The 16,128-nt window shown below is 44.0% G+C and overlaps 1 protein-coding gene across 1 annotated transcript in view; it reads left to right on the top strand.

The window, feature by feature from the left end:
- CELSR1 (cadherin EGF LAG seven-pass G-type receptor 1) overlaps nucleotides 1–16,128 on the top strand; it is a gene marked incomplete at both ends in the record, with an annotated part of 157,028 nt that overhangs the window by 109,103 nt on the left and 31,797 nt on the right. Inside the window, 12 exons of the mRNA XM_079549141.1 lie at nucleotides 2,015–2,172; nucleotides 3,269–3,432; nucleotides 4,698–4,823; nucleotides 7,346–7,512; nucleotides 7,948–8,133; nucleotides 8,444–8,557; nucleotides 8,943–9,117; nucleotides 9,887–10,028; nucleotides 11,847–11,967; nucleotides 13,169–13,352; nucleotides 13,876–13,977; nucleotides 15,664–15,758. Coding sequence (XP_079405267.1) covers nucleotides 2,015–2,172; nucleotides 3,269–3,432; nucleotides 4,698–4,823; nucleotides 7,346–7,512; nucleotides 7,948–8,133; nucleotides 8,444–8,557; nucleotides 8,943–9,117; nucleotides 9,887–10,028; nucleotides 11,847–11,967; nucleotides 13,169–13,352; nucleotides 13,876–13,977; nucleotides 15,664–15,758 — 1,734 coding nt within the window. The remainder of the gene's footprint in view (nucleotides 1–2,014; nucleotides 2,173–3,268; nucleotides 3,433–4,697; nucleotides 4,824–7,345; nucleotides 7,513–7,947; nucleotides 8,134–8,443; nucleotides 8,558–8,942; nucleotides 9,118–9,886; nucleotides 10,029–11,846; nucleotides 11,968–13,168; nucleotides 13,353–13,875; nucleotides 13,978–15,663; nucleotides 15,759–16,128) is intronic.

Here is a 16,128-nt window from a genome sequence, read left to right on the forward strand (position 1 = left end):
AATTTTGGAAGGGAATGTCTGCCTGTGGGCTAGTTTGTTTTTTATGTGTTTTTTTCGTTTACTTTGAGAAGCTGCTCACTAATGTTCTCCCCGTAATATTTTCAGCGCCACAACTATATGTGCTTCCTGTCTGCCCAAACTAGGCAGCACCAAAGCCTGGGGAGTATCAGAAAAATAAAACCGGCCTTCATGTGAGTTAGGAGAGGTCAAAACCTTATACTGTATAGCTGCCAAACTGTGTGATCACATTAGTTCACATTAAGTAGAGGAAATGGAAAATACTTTCCAACTGGAACTGACACCAGGAAACATCTTTTTAAAAAGTTTGTTATGTGTTAAGGTAATTACTCTTACAAATAAATCTCGCTGTCTTTACTGATGATGATATGATTTTAAGTATTTTAATGTATTTATGTGTGTGTACAGTTGTAGCAGAAAGAATTGGCTTTCATCTCCTTACTGCTTCCTTGCTTGATCTACAAAGAATGGATTTCAGCACACCATTTGAACCATGTGTGTTCTAAAGTGGATGTACAGCAAACTACAGTGTAATGCCCGGCTAGCTTCCATGTCGCTGTGATTACAAACCTTGTTGATCAACACATCTAAAAGTATACCTTGGCTTCCAGTGATGCTGCTTGTCTGGGTCAGATCCTGACTTGTTCACTCCTGTGAGGCGTCCCTGTGCTCACAGAGGAACGGCAGCAAAGCCAGCATGAAAATGAGTGTTCCTCACGCAATTTTTTTGCTCTTCACCAAGGCTATCATGCTGTTGTTTATATCTGCTCACTTTTTTCACCATAATGACACACCCCTCCAGGAGAGGGATGTCTCCTGAGGCTGTTCAGTGTCTGTGCAGCAGATGTGGTCTCCTGTCAGTGATGTGGGGTAGATCTTGTACCCCTGCAGTGGGAAATTAGTGGATACATACCAGAGATGAAGGATGTGCCTGCGGTGGGGATGATTGGGTTTGGATTCTCAGTGGTCCTGTCGGCTTTCCTGTCTGCTGAAATCATTGAATTTCCCCAGTTTTTGTAGTTGCTGAAGTGAGGGTGACAATTCCTGTGCACAGGGTTGCAGTGAGGTTGTGAGGCTGAGCGTGATAGTTCTAGTTTTGGTGCCCACATTTGTTCATCAGAATACATTGCGGTTGGGCAGGCAGGAGTTTCCTGCTGTCTGGCGGAACCCAGAGATCAGGGCAAGCCCAAGCTTCTATTGCTTTTCTAAAATACACGTTCTTCCTGTCCTTCACACCCCACCCATGATGTCAGTCTGAGTGCCTGCACCAAGTGGCTGTGTGAGCAAGCTCAGATCCGTCTCTTGGCTTTGTTTGCCAATCTCTGTGGGTTGCTGATCTCTGTCCTGTGATGAGAAGTGGGACTTCTCAGCTGGCTCAACAGTGCTCTTACGGTTTCCGTACCCATCCTGCAGAGGGAAGACACAAGCAACCTTCAGCTAAACTCTTTCCCAGTTATCAGAAAACTTTTCACTACAGCCTTTATTTTTGGAACCTGCACTCTGCTTCTGGTGCCTCTGACAGAGCTGCCCCTTCAGAGGGAACTTGCTCTAAGGGTTTAGCCTCATTGGTGATATTACATCACTCAATGTGTTTTTCTGTCTTTGGTCAGAAACAATGTTAAAGTGCAAGTGATTTCATTCAGTTGAGGCGAGGAGCTGTAAAAAAAAGAGCAAAATATATTAAAATTTGTTATATAGAAGTAAGAAAGTGCTTTTTTGGTTTGAGCCAAAATGGTTCAGCAGTGGAAAATACTGAGGTCACTTCTGACCATGCCATGTATCACACTGGGTGTGTATGAAACCCTCTAATGTCATCCATTTTGTTTTTTTCTTGCCTGTGACTTGCCAGTCAACTTAACTGTTTCTATTTTATTTACACATCCTATTTTACTCCCCCTTTGGGAGTAATAAGAAGTGTGCTATTAAGCTGTAGGAACCTGTGTTTAAATCCTTGTATGTATATAGCATTGTATGATGTGCCATTTACTTCTTGAAGCCCAACATTGGGCGATTAGGAATTCCCCATGGGCCTTCGGGGGAGAAGGTGGCAGTGGTGACCGTGGATGACTGTGACACAGCAGTGGCCGTACGCTTCGGAAGCCTCATTGGAAACTACACCTGTGCTGCCCAGGGGACTCAGACTGGCTCAAAGAAGTAAGAATTTCCTCTATTTGTGTTTTCCATTCATTCTCTTCCTCCAGGGAAGAGCCAGCAATGTGAGGTTAACAATCAAACAGATAAAGTCAGAAAAACAGATGCAATTTAACAAGAAAAATTGACAAGTTTTAGTTTGGCAGATGAAATTTTGTGGAGGTTACCACACACCTGGTGCAATGCAGTTTCACATAGACACAGACATGTGCCTAAATTGCCCCAAAATGAACCAGAAGTCAGCGTAGATGGCCCCAGAAAATAATCCACTCTTGAAAATATGGAGAGTGAGGCAAATACAATGTTAAACATTTTTAGGAAGGAGATAGCTGAAAAGCTTAATACTTCCATCACTTGAGTTAACAGTCCTGTTTTCAAAGGAGATGGAAATGAAGAAGGCACAGAAGAGGTCACAGAAACTCATCAGCTATGAGAAAAAAACTTTTCTGTGAGGAAAGGCCAAAAAGATTATTCCTGTCGTTTAAAGAGGAAATGGATGACAAATAACATATAGGGGTATAAAATAATGAGTGATGGCAAAAAAGCCATTGATATGCACATGCTTTTCTTGAATCCCAAGGAAAGAGAGCATCATAAAAATTAGGAAATTCAAGACTTTTTGCAGTCTGGAATCAATCAGTGGAATCTATTTCCACCAATCAAATTTTCAGAAGTCTTAAAAAGAATTGGCAGTGTATGGTTATGAAGTCATTATACGAAAGTCTAAGCTCCTCAGCCCTTTTGTTGCTGTGTCTAAGCCAGCCCCTGGCTTACTAGAGTCAGAAAGAAGTGACCCACAGCTGTATGTTTTCCCATAATTTTCATTTTCTTCCTCGTGTTGGCCACTGTTAGAGACAGATCATTGGGTTCTGTGTGCATACAGCAACAGCTACTTGACAGATTATGGTGTTTCTGCATTGTCACCAAGAACAGCTGTTTCACCAAAGACTTGTTTGATTACAGCCTCTAAAAATGCTGCTGTAGCAGAGGGAGGTGAATGGCAACACAAGTAAACTCAACATCTACGTGCTTATGGAAACAGTAAGATAAGAATCAAAACAGCACGCAGGAAACAGTGATCATTTCTTTGTTCTTTCAGATCGTTGGACCTGACTGGCCCTCTGCTGCTCGGCGGCGTCCCAAACTTGCCAGAAGATTTCCCAGTGCACAACAGGCAGTTTGTGGGCTGCATGAGGAACCTCTCCATTGACAGCAAGCCAATTGACATGGCTAGTTTCATTGCCAATAATGGCACGCTGCCAGGTAGGAAAGACCAAAGGCTCAGAAGTCAACAGGAGAAAGCTCTCTGCCCTAGCTGTATGTAAAACAGCACTTCGGAAGGGTGGGCACTGTGAGCAGCCCCATCCCTGGCACGACTGCAGCCAGGCCTGCTCAGCACCTCGCCTGTTTGAGCAAGGTGTGCTCAGCACCTGTGCCAAGGATGCACACACAAGGCATGGGGCACACTTAAGCATGTAAGTGGCGTGCAGAAAAGCGCTGGGCTTGTTTAGACTCTTCTGCATCACTACAAGTTTTTCCCAGGAATTTGTACAGATGATTTACTCTTTTTTTAAACAAAGAAATAACTACCTATTCAATATGACTTTGCTCTGAAAGCCATTGGGATTACTTCGTGAAAAAGACATTGTTTATAGTGACTTTTTCATGAATTATGTTTATCCTGTAAGTCAAATGGTGCAGTTTTCCACGTCTGAAGCCGGTTTCATGCAGCAGCCTGTTGGAATTTCTGGGTTGGTTTCTTGTCCCTGGATCAACTAAGATTAATTCTGATTTACATAACGTTCTCATCCACGTCAATCTGTGTCTTACACAGAGGAAGGCAAGTCCTTTCCTTTCACCCTGCTGAAGGTCTGTGTAAGAGCTAAATTCTGTTTTTTATTTGGTGCACTGATCGTGTGATAAGAAGGAAGTTGTAGCATAAGCTTCAGATGACTTGCTTATTTTGGAGCATTTTTTTAATATTCATTACCCTAATATTGGTTAAAGACAAATTTTTGTCCTGTGAAAATAAACATCAGAAAGGACATAAGAAGTGTTTTTTTGAGATTGAATTTCTTTTTCCTCATTTTAAAGCATGTTCCCACATGGTTTAAAACCTACAATAGCTTTACTCCTCTGTGTGACAGTACACATTGCCTTTCCCTGATTAGTTTCTTTGTTACATGACAGTAAATTGAGAACAGTGGTACTGAATCATAGCACTGGTTGATCTGGCTGTCTCCTGCAGTGGTTGCTGGATACTTGTCTCAAATTTTCTCTTAATTTACAGAGATTTACAGCTCAGTGATTGAATTGAATAGCTATTGATTGGTTTGTCTTTATGAATTTGACACTTGCCCAGCTCATGAAAACTTTTGCCATCCGTATTTTGCTTCACTGCCTTCAAGTGTATTTATTAGGAAAAAAAAGGCTGATTAAGTCTCCTTTTTGCAGATAAACTCAGATTCAGTCACTCAGAGCCTTTTCTTGCTGAAGCTGTGTTATGCAACTGTTTTTCTGAATTGCAGGCTGTGCAGCACAGAGGAACTATTGCGAAGCCAACTGGTGCCAGAACGGAGGCACATGTGTCAACAAGTGGAGCACCTACATCTGTGAGTGCCCCGTGCAGTATGGAGGGAAGAACTGCGAGCAAGGTAGGGTGCAGGGACCTCTCTGTGTGTCATCTCATCCCATTACCAGTCACTGACATCTCAGAGCATTTGTGTCCAACTGTGGCAGTTTAAGGAATAAGTAACAGAGGACTGCAATTGAAAAATCACCTTTTGTCTGTTTGAAATCTGTGTGAGATTGCCTGTATAGGAAATATGATAGCTCACTTACTGATGGGTAACAGCAGCTTTCATTAATTTACTTACATGACCAACATAGTTCCACAGCACTTGGCAGTATTCGGTAATTTGTTTATCATAAAAATGCCAAATCCTAAGCCCTCTTAAATCAGTGGAAAGAATCCTGCTGACTTTATTAGGCTTTGACTCAAACCAGGGTCGAATGTGCATTTTTAATCACCACTTCCTTGGCAAGAAGGCAGCCTCTGCTGAGTATGAACACTTTCAGTTTAGCTGGGCTTTTCTTTAATTGAGCACAATGTGCGTGTATGTGTAAAACCTCATTAATACTAGATGAGGAAGGAGCAGCAGGTGTGTTCCATAGGGTGTGAAGAACCTGCCGTTAGTTTCTCCCCAGGGAAGCCAGAGGAGCCTGCCCAAGGGGATCCTTGGGGTCAGTGCACTGCAGGCTGCCTGTTCCCCCAAGGCAGCATGACCACGTCTGGCACAGGGTTGCTGTTCTGGAGTCCTCTTGCACTGGAGGCTTCCAGGAAAGAGCACATGTCTTAACTGGACATGACTTTACTAGAGACAGAAGGATGAGCTCTGCCCAGTGCTTGCCCAGGTGCAGGTAATGTAGGGTTTTATTTCCATTATCCTCTCCATGACACTTAGCCTAGAATAGTTTGCAGCACAAGCAAGGATTTTGTTCTTCTGATATATCAACCCTGAATCAGACATTATTACTCTCAGCAGGACACGGACCCTGGAATAGCAGACTCCAGGCTGAGGTGTGCATGCCATAATGTTTGCAAACCACTTTAGCACAGCATGCCTCACCAAAGGGGCCAGAAGTAGGTTGGAATTGCTGCTTGGGAATAGAGAGCTGCAGGCAGAGCATGCAGTTATGCTTCTGGCTTGGAAAGGAGGGTCTGCAGGGTGGGGGTGGCAGAAAGAGATGGTGGAGGTATTCTGCTAACTTCCACCTAACACAGAGCCCAGAGCTGCTATCACCACCACTAGTGACATATCTGCTTTCTGTAGCAGCTCCAAGGCAGAGAGATGATTTGAAGCATGTGTGCTCACCCCCGAGGTGACAGGATTGAGTCCCTTCTGTAGGCATTGGATGTGGCCACCAGCCCTCCCTACAGACCCCTGGCCTCAGGCTTGGGGAAGGGATGGGGATGGAGAGAGGCCAGAGGGCTGAGGAACGGGGATTTCTGTTCTACAAACAAGGGAAGTTGCACCCTGGCCTCAGGGAAGGGAGGGGAGTTGGGAAGAAATGTGGGAAGGGAATGATGTCTGTGGTCACCTTAAGTTACCACTGGTGAGAAAAGGAAGAAGGTGGCTTATTGTCATGCCTGTCTCATTCTCCCAGGAGCCAAGCTTGCAAACAGCTTTCCCGTCCTGTAGCAGGTGGGAGGGCCCAGAGTTTGCCTCTTGTCTGCTCTCTGGAGGCAGGCAGGCTTAAAAATCTCAGCGATGGTCTGGAAAACCACTAGCAAAGAAATTGGGAGTTAAGGTTATTGTGAAGATTGGCAGGGTAAAGGAGGATGGAGCCAGCTGGCTGATGCATGCATAGGACAGAAGGAGGCAATGATCGTGGTCATTGTGGATGTCATGGTGTACATTGATGTGGTTGCAGTGCGGACTGGTGAATCATGTACTGGCTGAGAGAGCCAGAGCTCAAGCACTGGATTCGAGTTTTAAGAAAGAGGGGTACGAATAGGGTGGAACAAGTGGTAGGACAAAAGGCAATGGGCTCAAACCAGATAACAGTTCCATCTGAATACCAGGAAAATATTATTTACTGTGTGGGTGGTGATGGAGCACAGGTTCCCCACAAACTATGGAGTCTGCTTCTTGGAGTCTATCAAAAGAGAGAGGGCATCATTCAGGAGCCAACAGCGGGTCCCAACCAAAGCCACTGAATGTTTGTGCAGGATTAGACATCAGGGCAATGCTTCAGCTGTCAGCTCTAGAGATCCAAGGCAGATGGTTTTGGTAGCTGCACAAGAGCTATCTCCCTGTGAAAAGACTGCATAACTGAGACAGCTGAATAAGCTGGCCCAGGAGTATTTATAATTAATTAATATTTCCTGTTGCCTCAGAGCCTTTCCTCTGTGTTTAATCTGTTAATTAGAAGCAGGTAATCAAGGATATGTTGAAAATATCTGCAGTGAGTGTTGCCCTTGTAATTCCGGCTCTGTCCGCCCACTCATCGTCAGAAATCTACCAGCAGAGATCCTGAGCTTATTTTTCTAGGAACATTTCTCACCTGTGTAATGCAGTATCAGTGGGGAGGTGCTGCCCTGCATGTCATTTCTCCTCTTAACCTCTGTCATGAAGGATACAAAGATATTTCTGTCTTGTCTTTCCTTATGCAGTAATGCCTTCTCCTCAGCGTTTCAGTGGTGAGAGCATTATCATTTGGAGTGAACTTGATATTACCATCTCTGTGCCATGGTACATCGGGCTGATGTTCAGAACACGGAAAGTCAATGGCATGCTGATGCAGGCAAATGCAGGAACTGCATCCAAGATCAACATTCAGGTAGAACTGTGGACTTCTTTGCTTAGAAAAAACTTAGGAAATCCTCTTCCATCCCCATCTGTGGACATGGCCACATGAACTGCATAGCTTCCTCCACCCAGCTAGGTGCACAGCAATAAATACAAATGACTTCTTTATTCTTTTAATCATCCTTCTATCATTCTAAAATTCACATTCTGAGGCTCAAGATATTTTTTTCTTAACAAACTTAGTAGTGTGCATTAGTACAAATGCAAAGAATATGTCTCTGTTGTCTTTCTTCTGCTCAATAAAATTAGCAACTGAATACCTGAAGTCATATGAAGAGTTACTGCAAGTGTTCTGTTTTCTATTGTACTTCTGGGAGGGTGATTTTCTTAGCAAATGTGATCTTGCCTTCTGTCTCACGAAATACAAATACATGCCAAATAATTGACTTCTTTTTTTTCCCAATAGATACTGAACAACTACGTGCAGTTTGAAGTATACAGTGGCATGACCCAGGTTGCCAGTTTGAAGATGACCCAAACACGAGTCAGTGATGGGGAATGGCATCATTTATTGATAGAGCTAAAGAGTGCTAAAGATGGGAAAGACATCAAGTACCTAGCTGTCATGTCCTTGGACTATGGGATGTACCAGGTACAGCAGCATTAGAACTTTGCCACTGAGCACCATAGTAACATTTTTCAAAAAGTCTGTGGACAAATACTTCTGCTCTGATCCATGTTCTGCAGTGATTGGTGCCTAATGAAGTTACATTAATTTACGAATCCTAATGATAATGTATCTTAGGTCAGTAAAAAGTCACATTCAAATGTCCAAGCTCCTCACCACTTCAGTATTTTTTGTGTTATCTACTGCCAGCTGTTTCTGCACTCCATCAGTAGAGAAAGTATCTGGGTTGTAGAGAGTGGCAGTGCATTTTATCAGCTGCCCTTTTCCTCAACAGAGCACTGTGCAGATTGGAAATCAACTACCTGGACTGAAAATGAAAAGCATCATTGTGGGAGGTGTCTCTGGAGACCAAGTCTCTGTTCAGCAGGGATTTTATGGCTGTATGCAGGTATGAGATGAGAAATGTAGTGGCAAATATTGAACTTCTAAGAAAATGTGCATATGAAAATACAGGTTTTCCTTTTTTATCCTTTCCCAAACATATCTGTTTCCTCCATCAGAATCTAGGGATCCAAATAGTCATGTCCATGCACTTTCCCAGGTACAAATCTAGTCTCACAGGAGAATGTCCCTTCTCTTTTTCTTCTTTGATTTTGTCAAAGACTGGAATTTGAAAATACCTGTTTTTGACTCATCAGATGATATTTCTGTAAACTGTAGCCTCATAGGTTAATGAAATAGTAATTTAGTAATAGAAATAGTAGTAATGAAACACAAAGTACTGTATCCAGAATGAGCACTCTAAATTAAAGATAGTTGTCTTTTGTCACCAGGGAGTAAGAATGGGAGAGACATCTACAAATGTAGCTACACTGAACATGAAACAGGCTATCAAGATCAATGTGAAGGAGGGTTGTGAAGTGGATAACCCCTGTGACTCCAACCCATGTCCTCAGCACAGCTACTGCAGCGATGACTGGGACAGCTACTCCTGTGTGTGCGACCCAGGTAACCCACTGACCCATCCCATGTGCTCGGATAGGAGCTGGATCGCTTCTCCACAATCTCATCAGAAGAAAAACAGCAGCAGCAGCAGGACACTTTGCAAGCCCTTTGAAAACATCCTGCTGCTGCTTTGGTGCTTATCTACTGATTCTTCCTCTTCCAGCCAGTATTGTCTTTCTCTGATTTGTGGTACCACAATGAAACTGCAGGCATGGACTAAGAATCATTTGTTCTAGGCAGCGTTTCAACCAAACAGAAAGACAGTTTCTGGTCAAAGGGCTCATTCTGTGCACTTCCCTTTCTCTTCTTTTCTGTTTTTTTTCCTTCTGTTTCATTTTGGTTTTTTTTTTCTTTCCCAGCCTTTTTTGCTGTTGGGTTTCAGTCTCATACCCTGCATCCTAATCAAGATACTTTGAAAGTTTTCTCTGTTTTGGTGCATGCAGCCAGGACATGCTGTCAGCACTCGGTGCAGTCACCTCTCGTATGTGCAGAGAGATAATACAAAGCAATCTGTGAAACTTGCCCTGCTTATAGAACTGGGGACCAAAGATACAAGGGCGCCTCAAGCATGTTAACAGAACAGTTGAAAAGAGCAGCCCACTTTAGCTTTTGCTGAGAAGCAAGAGTACCCTTTTTTGGACAGTATCTTGGGGTATCTATTGATTATTGAAGATGTTTTATTAGTGTGTAAGCTTAAAATAAATGATCTTTTAGAGACAAGCAAATCATAAATTACAATGGTTGCTGTAATTTTATGACTTTGTTTCCCCAGGGTACTTTGGAAGAGACTGTGTTGATGTATGTAACCTGAACCCGTGTGAGCATGTCTCCACGTGCGTGCATAAACCTAGCTCATCCCATGGATACACCTGTGAATGTGGACAGAGCTACTATGGGCAGTACTGTGAGAGCAAGTAAGAGAATTATTCTCATTCTTTGGCTCCATGATCCTCCCAGCCACCTCTCCTCCTAAGGAAGCAGTAGTCCCAGCTTATTTTCTGCTTCAGTTAGCTTTCCTGTTCTACTTCAAGTGTTTGTAGTATTTGGTAATTGAAGGCTCCTTGTCCTTTGGTGCTCTTGAGCTCTCTTCTCAGAGAGCAGGCAAATTTCCATACGCTCAGAGACCGTTTTCCTTCACCAGCAGTTCAGGGGCTAAAGCAGTTGTGCTGCGTTAAGCAGCATCGATCTGCCCTGAATCTTAGTGTAGGCTTGGCCAGAGCTGGTTCTGCACCTCTGCTCCAGCTCCCCCAGCACACACACACAGCAATGCACCCATTTAGGGGACCTGGCCATGTGAAATGGCTTTGAAAGTTTGGGTCTGGTCCCTGGGCTGGCAAAAATCTACATCTTCTGGACAGCCTAGGAGGCCTGTGCCCTGCTGGTGAGTGGAAAAAAACCTGCTGATTCCCTCATCAACAGCTTCTTGGTCTCAGGTAAGTATTCAGCAACCAGCCTCCTCTTATTCTGAGACCATTCATGATGTGCAAATTATGTTCATTTGTCTACTTGCTTAGGAATACCTCATGTTGTATTGTTTCCTTTACTTTGATAACTGCAGACTTCTTCCTCTGCCTTCTGTTGTGTGGGCTTGCAAATGCTGGTCACACTGTTGCCAGATTCATTTTTCATTTTTCATTCCCTTGGACTAGCGATGTGGAGAAGTTGTCCCCTGTCATTATCTGCTGACTTCATGTCAAGTAGAACATTGTTGGTTTCTTTTCTTCCATATTACAAAGCATAAATGTACAAGCCCAGCAATTACCCTAATCAACATTCAGCACTGTCTTTGAAGCAGGCGTAAACAGATTTTCTTTCTGTAGATTTTCAGCAGGAAAGGGATTCCTTTGTGCATTGTTGCTGATGGCAGCCTTGGCAGTGACATCCTTAAGGTTCTTGCTTGATGTCCTTTTAGCTGTCAAGGTTTGTACAGACTGCCTCATCCCAGAGCAATCTTTGCCAGCACTAGTGTTGGAGTGGCGGTGGGACAAACCTGCTTAGAATTTTACCCAAGGGGAAAAAAAAAACCAGCAAAAACAATTATTATCCTTCAGCTTGTGTGCTGATGATTGGAGTCTGGCTAGCTGTGCTGTTCCACGAGGCAGGAGGGCTGTAAAATCTCTTCCTCCAGTGGTGTTTCCAGCTTCTGTACCATTGAAGCATTCACCAGAGTGCAGCCGCTGGAAGTGTCCGTGGCACTTCCAGCTAGCCTGAATCAAAGCAGCCAGTGTTCCCTCCTCCATGTTCCCAGCCACACTTTCCATCCTCCTCCAAAACCATGCTGGTGGCAGTGGGTCTGCTAAGGACAGGATGTGGACTGCTGGAGGATCAGCATAGCCTGGCACAGACTGTCCAGCCTGCCCCAACCTGTGCTGACAGGGGGTACCTGGGGCTGGTGGGAGCAGGGACCATCTGGCAGTGTGGGTACTCCCTCCTGAAGGAAAAAGCTCTTTCTTTGCTTGTAGAGATGTATACTACTTACAAAGGAACTGTTCTTGAAAGTGTTTAGAGAAGCATTGCCACTAGAGTTTCATGGAACTAATATCCTTTATCTTTTTTTATTGCAGTTTACATATATAGAGATAGACAGATATAAAGTGGTAGCTGCTGCAGAGAGATACATTATGCCCTGTAAGCTAATGGAGCCGAGTGCAGATTTGGCTCAGAGCTCTTCTTTCCCATTTTTTATGAGGTAGCTTAAAAGAACTTCCTTTGGATGTTGTTTTCTTTTATAGGATTGACTTGCCTTGTCCCAGAGGTTGGTGGGGAAATCCCATCTGTGGTCCTTGTAATTGTGAGACTAGCAAAGGGTTTGATCCAGACTGCAATAAGACCAATGGGGAATGTCACTGTAAGGTAAGCAGAAGAAACCAGTCATAAGTCAAAATTCTTTAGCTTAAAATGTAACTATATCACTAATAACTGCAACAACCAAGACAAAGCATACACAGTTCTGCTTTATATCCTTTATGTGCACAGTATAGTTAATGTTTACCCCAAACATTTTGCTGGCACTGCCTTTCACGAAAACGTACTGTGCAGCTCTTATCTTATTTGCCTTTGGAAAGCAAAACTGAGAGGAGGAAAGCCTGGCTCTGCTCTCTCTGAAGTGCAGCCCAATTTATCAGGGGAGATCAGAGCTGGGTGCAGAGGAATGCTGGAGGTGGTTGCTGTGTCACAGGCAGCGATCACCGTGCTGCAGCTTGGGCTAGCTGGCCTAGCTGTCTTCTGCAGTGGGCCAGCAGAGGACCTAGCTGCTTAGGAGTGGAGAATAAAACTGGGGTTAAATACTTTCCTTGGGGGCAGCTCTTTCCAGCCTTGTTGCAGATTGTAGGGATGAAGCTGAGTGGGGATGGGAAGTGCCTCCCTCCTGGAGGTTTTACAATAGGCTTTTCACAAAGGGTTTTACAATAGGCTGGGATGACCTCAGAGTAGCCCTGCCTGTTTGAACCAGCAGCAGTGAATCTGGCCCAGCACTTATTTCCTAAATGCCAGCAGGACACACAGCAACTGTTGCATTAAATCAAGTCAGTGGGGCGCCCACTCCATTGTCTCATATAATCACATAATGCCTCAGATCAAAAGTGCTTGCAGATGCAATTTGAATATGTGATCATTGGTTTCTCTCCACACCGTACATGCAGCAAAAATGGGCAATACAAGAGGTTTTCTTACAGGCTTGTCTGAGCTAGACAAGAGTCAAATTGCGTAACAGAGAAAACTGCAAATCCTCCAAGAATGTGCTTTCTGGGCAGCAGCAGCAAGTACTCAAGAGGACTTGGCCCCACTACAAACAGTGGTTGAGCCATGGGTCTGCAACCCCAGGCAGCCCAGCAGCCCTGCCATGCTCAGCCTGCCTAATGCAGTAAGCTAACTGGGGGTTAGCAGAAAGAATGATCAAATTTTATGTTTTCTATTAATTGCAATATCATTATCCAGTGCTGTGCTCAGTGAACCATTTTGCACTGCTCCAACAGCAGGATTTCCGAGCACAAAACACGAGTGATTTGGCGTAGAAGTAAAGCATCTCATAGCCTGTGCATTTCTGTTTCTCCAGGCCAATTACTACCGGCCGCAGAGCAGTGACACCTGCTACCCCTGTGACTGCTTCCCCTCCGGCTCCCACACGCGCTCCTGTGACATAGAGACAGGACAGTGTCCCTGCAAGCCTGGTGTCATCGGGCGGCAGTGCAACCGCTGCGACAACCCCTTCGCTGAGGTCACTGCCAGGGGCTGCGAAGGTACGGCCCAGCCACACACACTGCCCGGCAGTGGGGGTTGTAGGATCTGGTGGCAGTGGGGAGATGGGGTGTGGGGAGAGAGGAGCGTGTGATCCAATGCATGTCCTGTGCCACGCTTCAGGGGCCCTCTGTTTTTCCTCCCTGCCTCTCTTGCCCTGCCTGTCTGCTCACCCACCTTCCTCCCGCCATCAGCATAAAGCTGCTGCAGCAGTCATTGAGCTGCAGCGTGTGGGTGAAACAGCAGGGAAAGGCTTTCCCACAAGAAAGGAGTGGACAGAGATAACAGAACTAAGTTGCAGAGCCCCGTAATCATCCTGAGCTCTCCTTTGCCCATACCTGTCTGACCATGCTGCTGAGCAAGGAGCAGGTGATGGGTCACAGCCTGGGAAGTGCTGCAGAGAGCAGGGATCCCGGCAGGGTTTGGGAATGGCCGGAATGTCCTTCGGCAGGCTACAGTGTCTCCTTGCTTCTCTGTGATTTTACCTCGTCCGAAAAATTGCATCCTTTCTTTTTCTGCTTTCAGTAATTTATAACGGGTGTCCCAAAGCTTTCGAGGCTGGCATTTGGTGGCCGCAGACCAAGTTTGGCCAGCCAGCTGCTGTGCCGTGTCCAAAGGGATCCGTGGGTAAGTTCCCTAGATAAAATATTAACTGTCTCATCTACATGCTTGGAGGGGAAGTAGGGGGTGGGGGAAAAAAAAAAAAAAGTGTATATTGGGAATGAGAGATGAATGAGATTACAACAAGAATCATAGAATCGTTTGAATTGGAAGGGACCCTTACAGGCCATCTATTCCAACTCTCCTGCAATAAACAGGAACACCTACAGCTCCATCAGGGTGCTCAGTGGTCGTCCAGCATGAAAAAACTGTTACAATAAATTTGGAGTAATAGCGGACAAACACGTGTAAAGAGCAGAGATTTCATATCTGCATTTTCAGAAGGGTGCTGTCCAATTTTCTGGTTTCTGTTGCTCAAGCACTCCTTACACAGGTAACTCCCAGTTTCTGGAGACTTACCACAGTCTCCAGTAATACAGTTCCTGTGGGCAAAGATAAAATGAGGTCTGTTTGCATGGCATTGCAGGCAGCAAAGCAAAGAGGTACAGCAGAGCTCACAGTTTTCCATCGAATGATTCACAATTAATGTGTCTGAAAAACCTATTCTACCAGCACATGAGCTGTGTTGTTTTGTACTGTGAAACAACAGCAATCTTTTTTTTTCATGTGTCCCCAAAAATGTTTATCTTACAGAAAACCAGAGCAGGTTTTTGAAAACAAGTCCACAATCTCTTATTAAGGGTGTTCCATGGGAAACAAAGCCTCTGTCTCATTTCTAGACCAGGGACTCTTACCTGCTGTGAGCAGTCTTTTGGTTCCATGAGTTACAAAGGGCTGTGTAACTCTTCCATGTATTGCTAGGAGCAGGTCCATGCCTACAGGTGTGCGAAGGACTCATGGTAACCCCAGCTCCACTTCTAAGGATTTTAGAATATATATATATATTTTTTTTTTAATTAGAGAGTATTTTCATTGATAAACACTCTGAAGTGGAATTAAAATAAATTTTCTCACTATATATGCTCTGTTCCTGTGGGTGATGCTAGTATCTCTTCTAGCAAGTAGTAGGCAGGGGTACTCTTAGGAATTGCATACTAAGGTAATTTTACAGAACAACCAAATAGAGTAATGTTTATAATAATGAATATTCTAATAGGAACCTGAAGTTTAACTGTAAATCCATGAAAGAGAAATAACATAGTTATATATTGTTCTATCAATTATAATTCTGTTGTTTAGATATTAGCAATTAAATCACCTTGACGCATGCAACATGTATCCAAAACTAATTAGCACAGCGTAAAGTCTTGAATCTGATAATTTGAAATTCACTGTGAAGATTCCACAGCGATGTTTTGAAATGATTCAACAAATAGTAAAAGGTAGTAAGTTAAACAGAAAGCTGTTCATAAACCATTCTCAAGTGGCAAAATACAATTTGCATTGCCTGAAATGTCTCCTGCATTTTTACACGGTCTTTCTCGTATTTATTGTAAACAATTTGTCAAATTTGTTAGGGAACATTGGGGTAACACAGCTGGGAGTGGCTGGGCAGACCCAAAGCCTGCCTGAAACCTTCCAGGAACCTGGGAAAATGGTTCAAGAGGATCAGCGGTCTTTAACTCTTCTCAGAAACAAATGATGGTTTGGAAAGTGAAATACTTTCATATTCCTGAGCAACTTGAAAATAGAAACCCGTGAAGATTTATCTGGAACATTTCACAACATTGTTTAATTTGTTGTTTCCTTCAGGAAATGCAGTTCGCCATTGTAACATTGAGAAGGGCTGGCTGCCTCCCGAGCTTTTCAACTGTACCACCAACACTTTTGTGGATCTAAAAGTCATGGTAAGCTGTGTTTTCTTGTATTTAGTATGATCAACCTGTCAGGACACAGCATACATGGAGCACAGCAAAATCTGTAAACGGTTTCTCTAATCTACTGAAGTGTGACATATGTGCACGTATACTTGCTTACCCAATAGCCAAGTGAAGAGATATGCACTATAGCTAGTGTCCAGTGACTACTTGTTCTCTAGTCCAAATGTCCACTTGATATAAATTATCATAGAACCATAGAATATCCTTAGTTGGAAGGGACCACAAGGATCATCAAGTCCAACTCCTGTCTCCACATGAGACCAACCAAAAATCAGACCATGTGCCTGAGAGCATTGTCCAAACAAGTGTTACTTGACCTTTGGCATCTCGATATCAT

Source organism: Tetrao urogallus, assembly GCF_951394365.1.
Source record: "Tetrao urogallus genome assembly, chromosome: 1".
In the NCBI taxonomy this organism is placed as follows: domain Eukaryota; kingdom Metazoa; phylum Chordata; class Aves; order Galliformes; family Phasianidae; genus Tetrao; species Tetrao urogallus.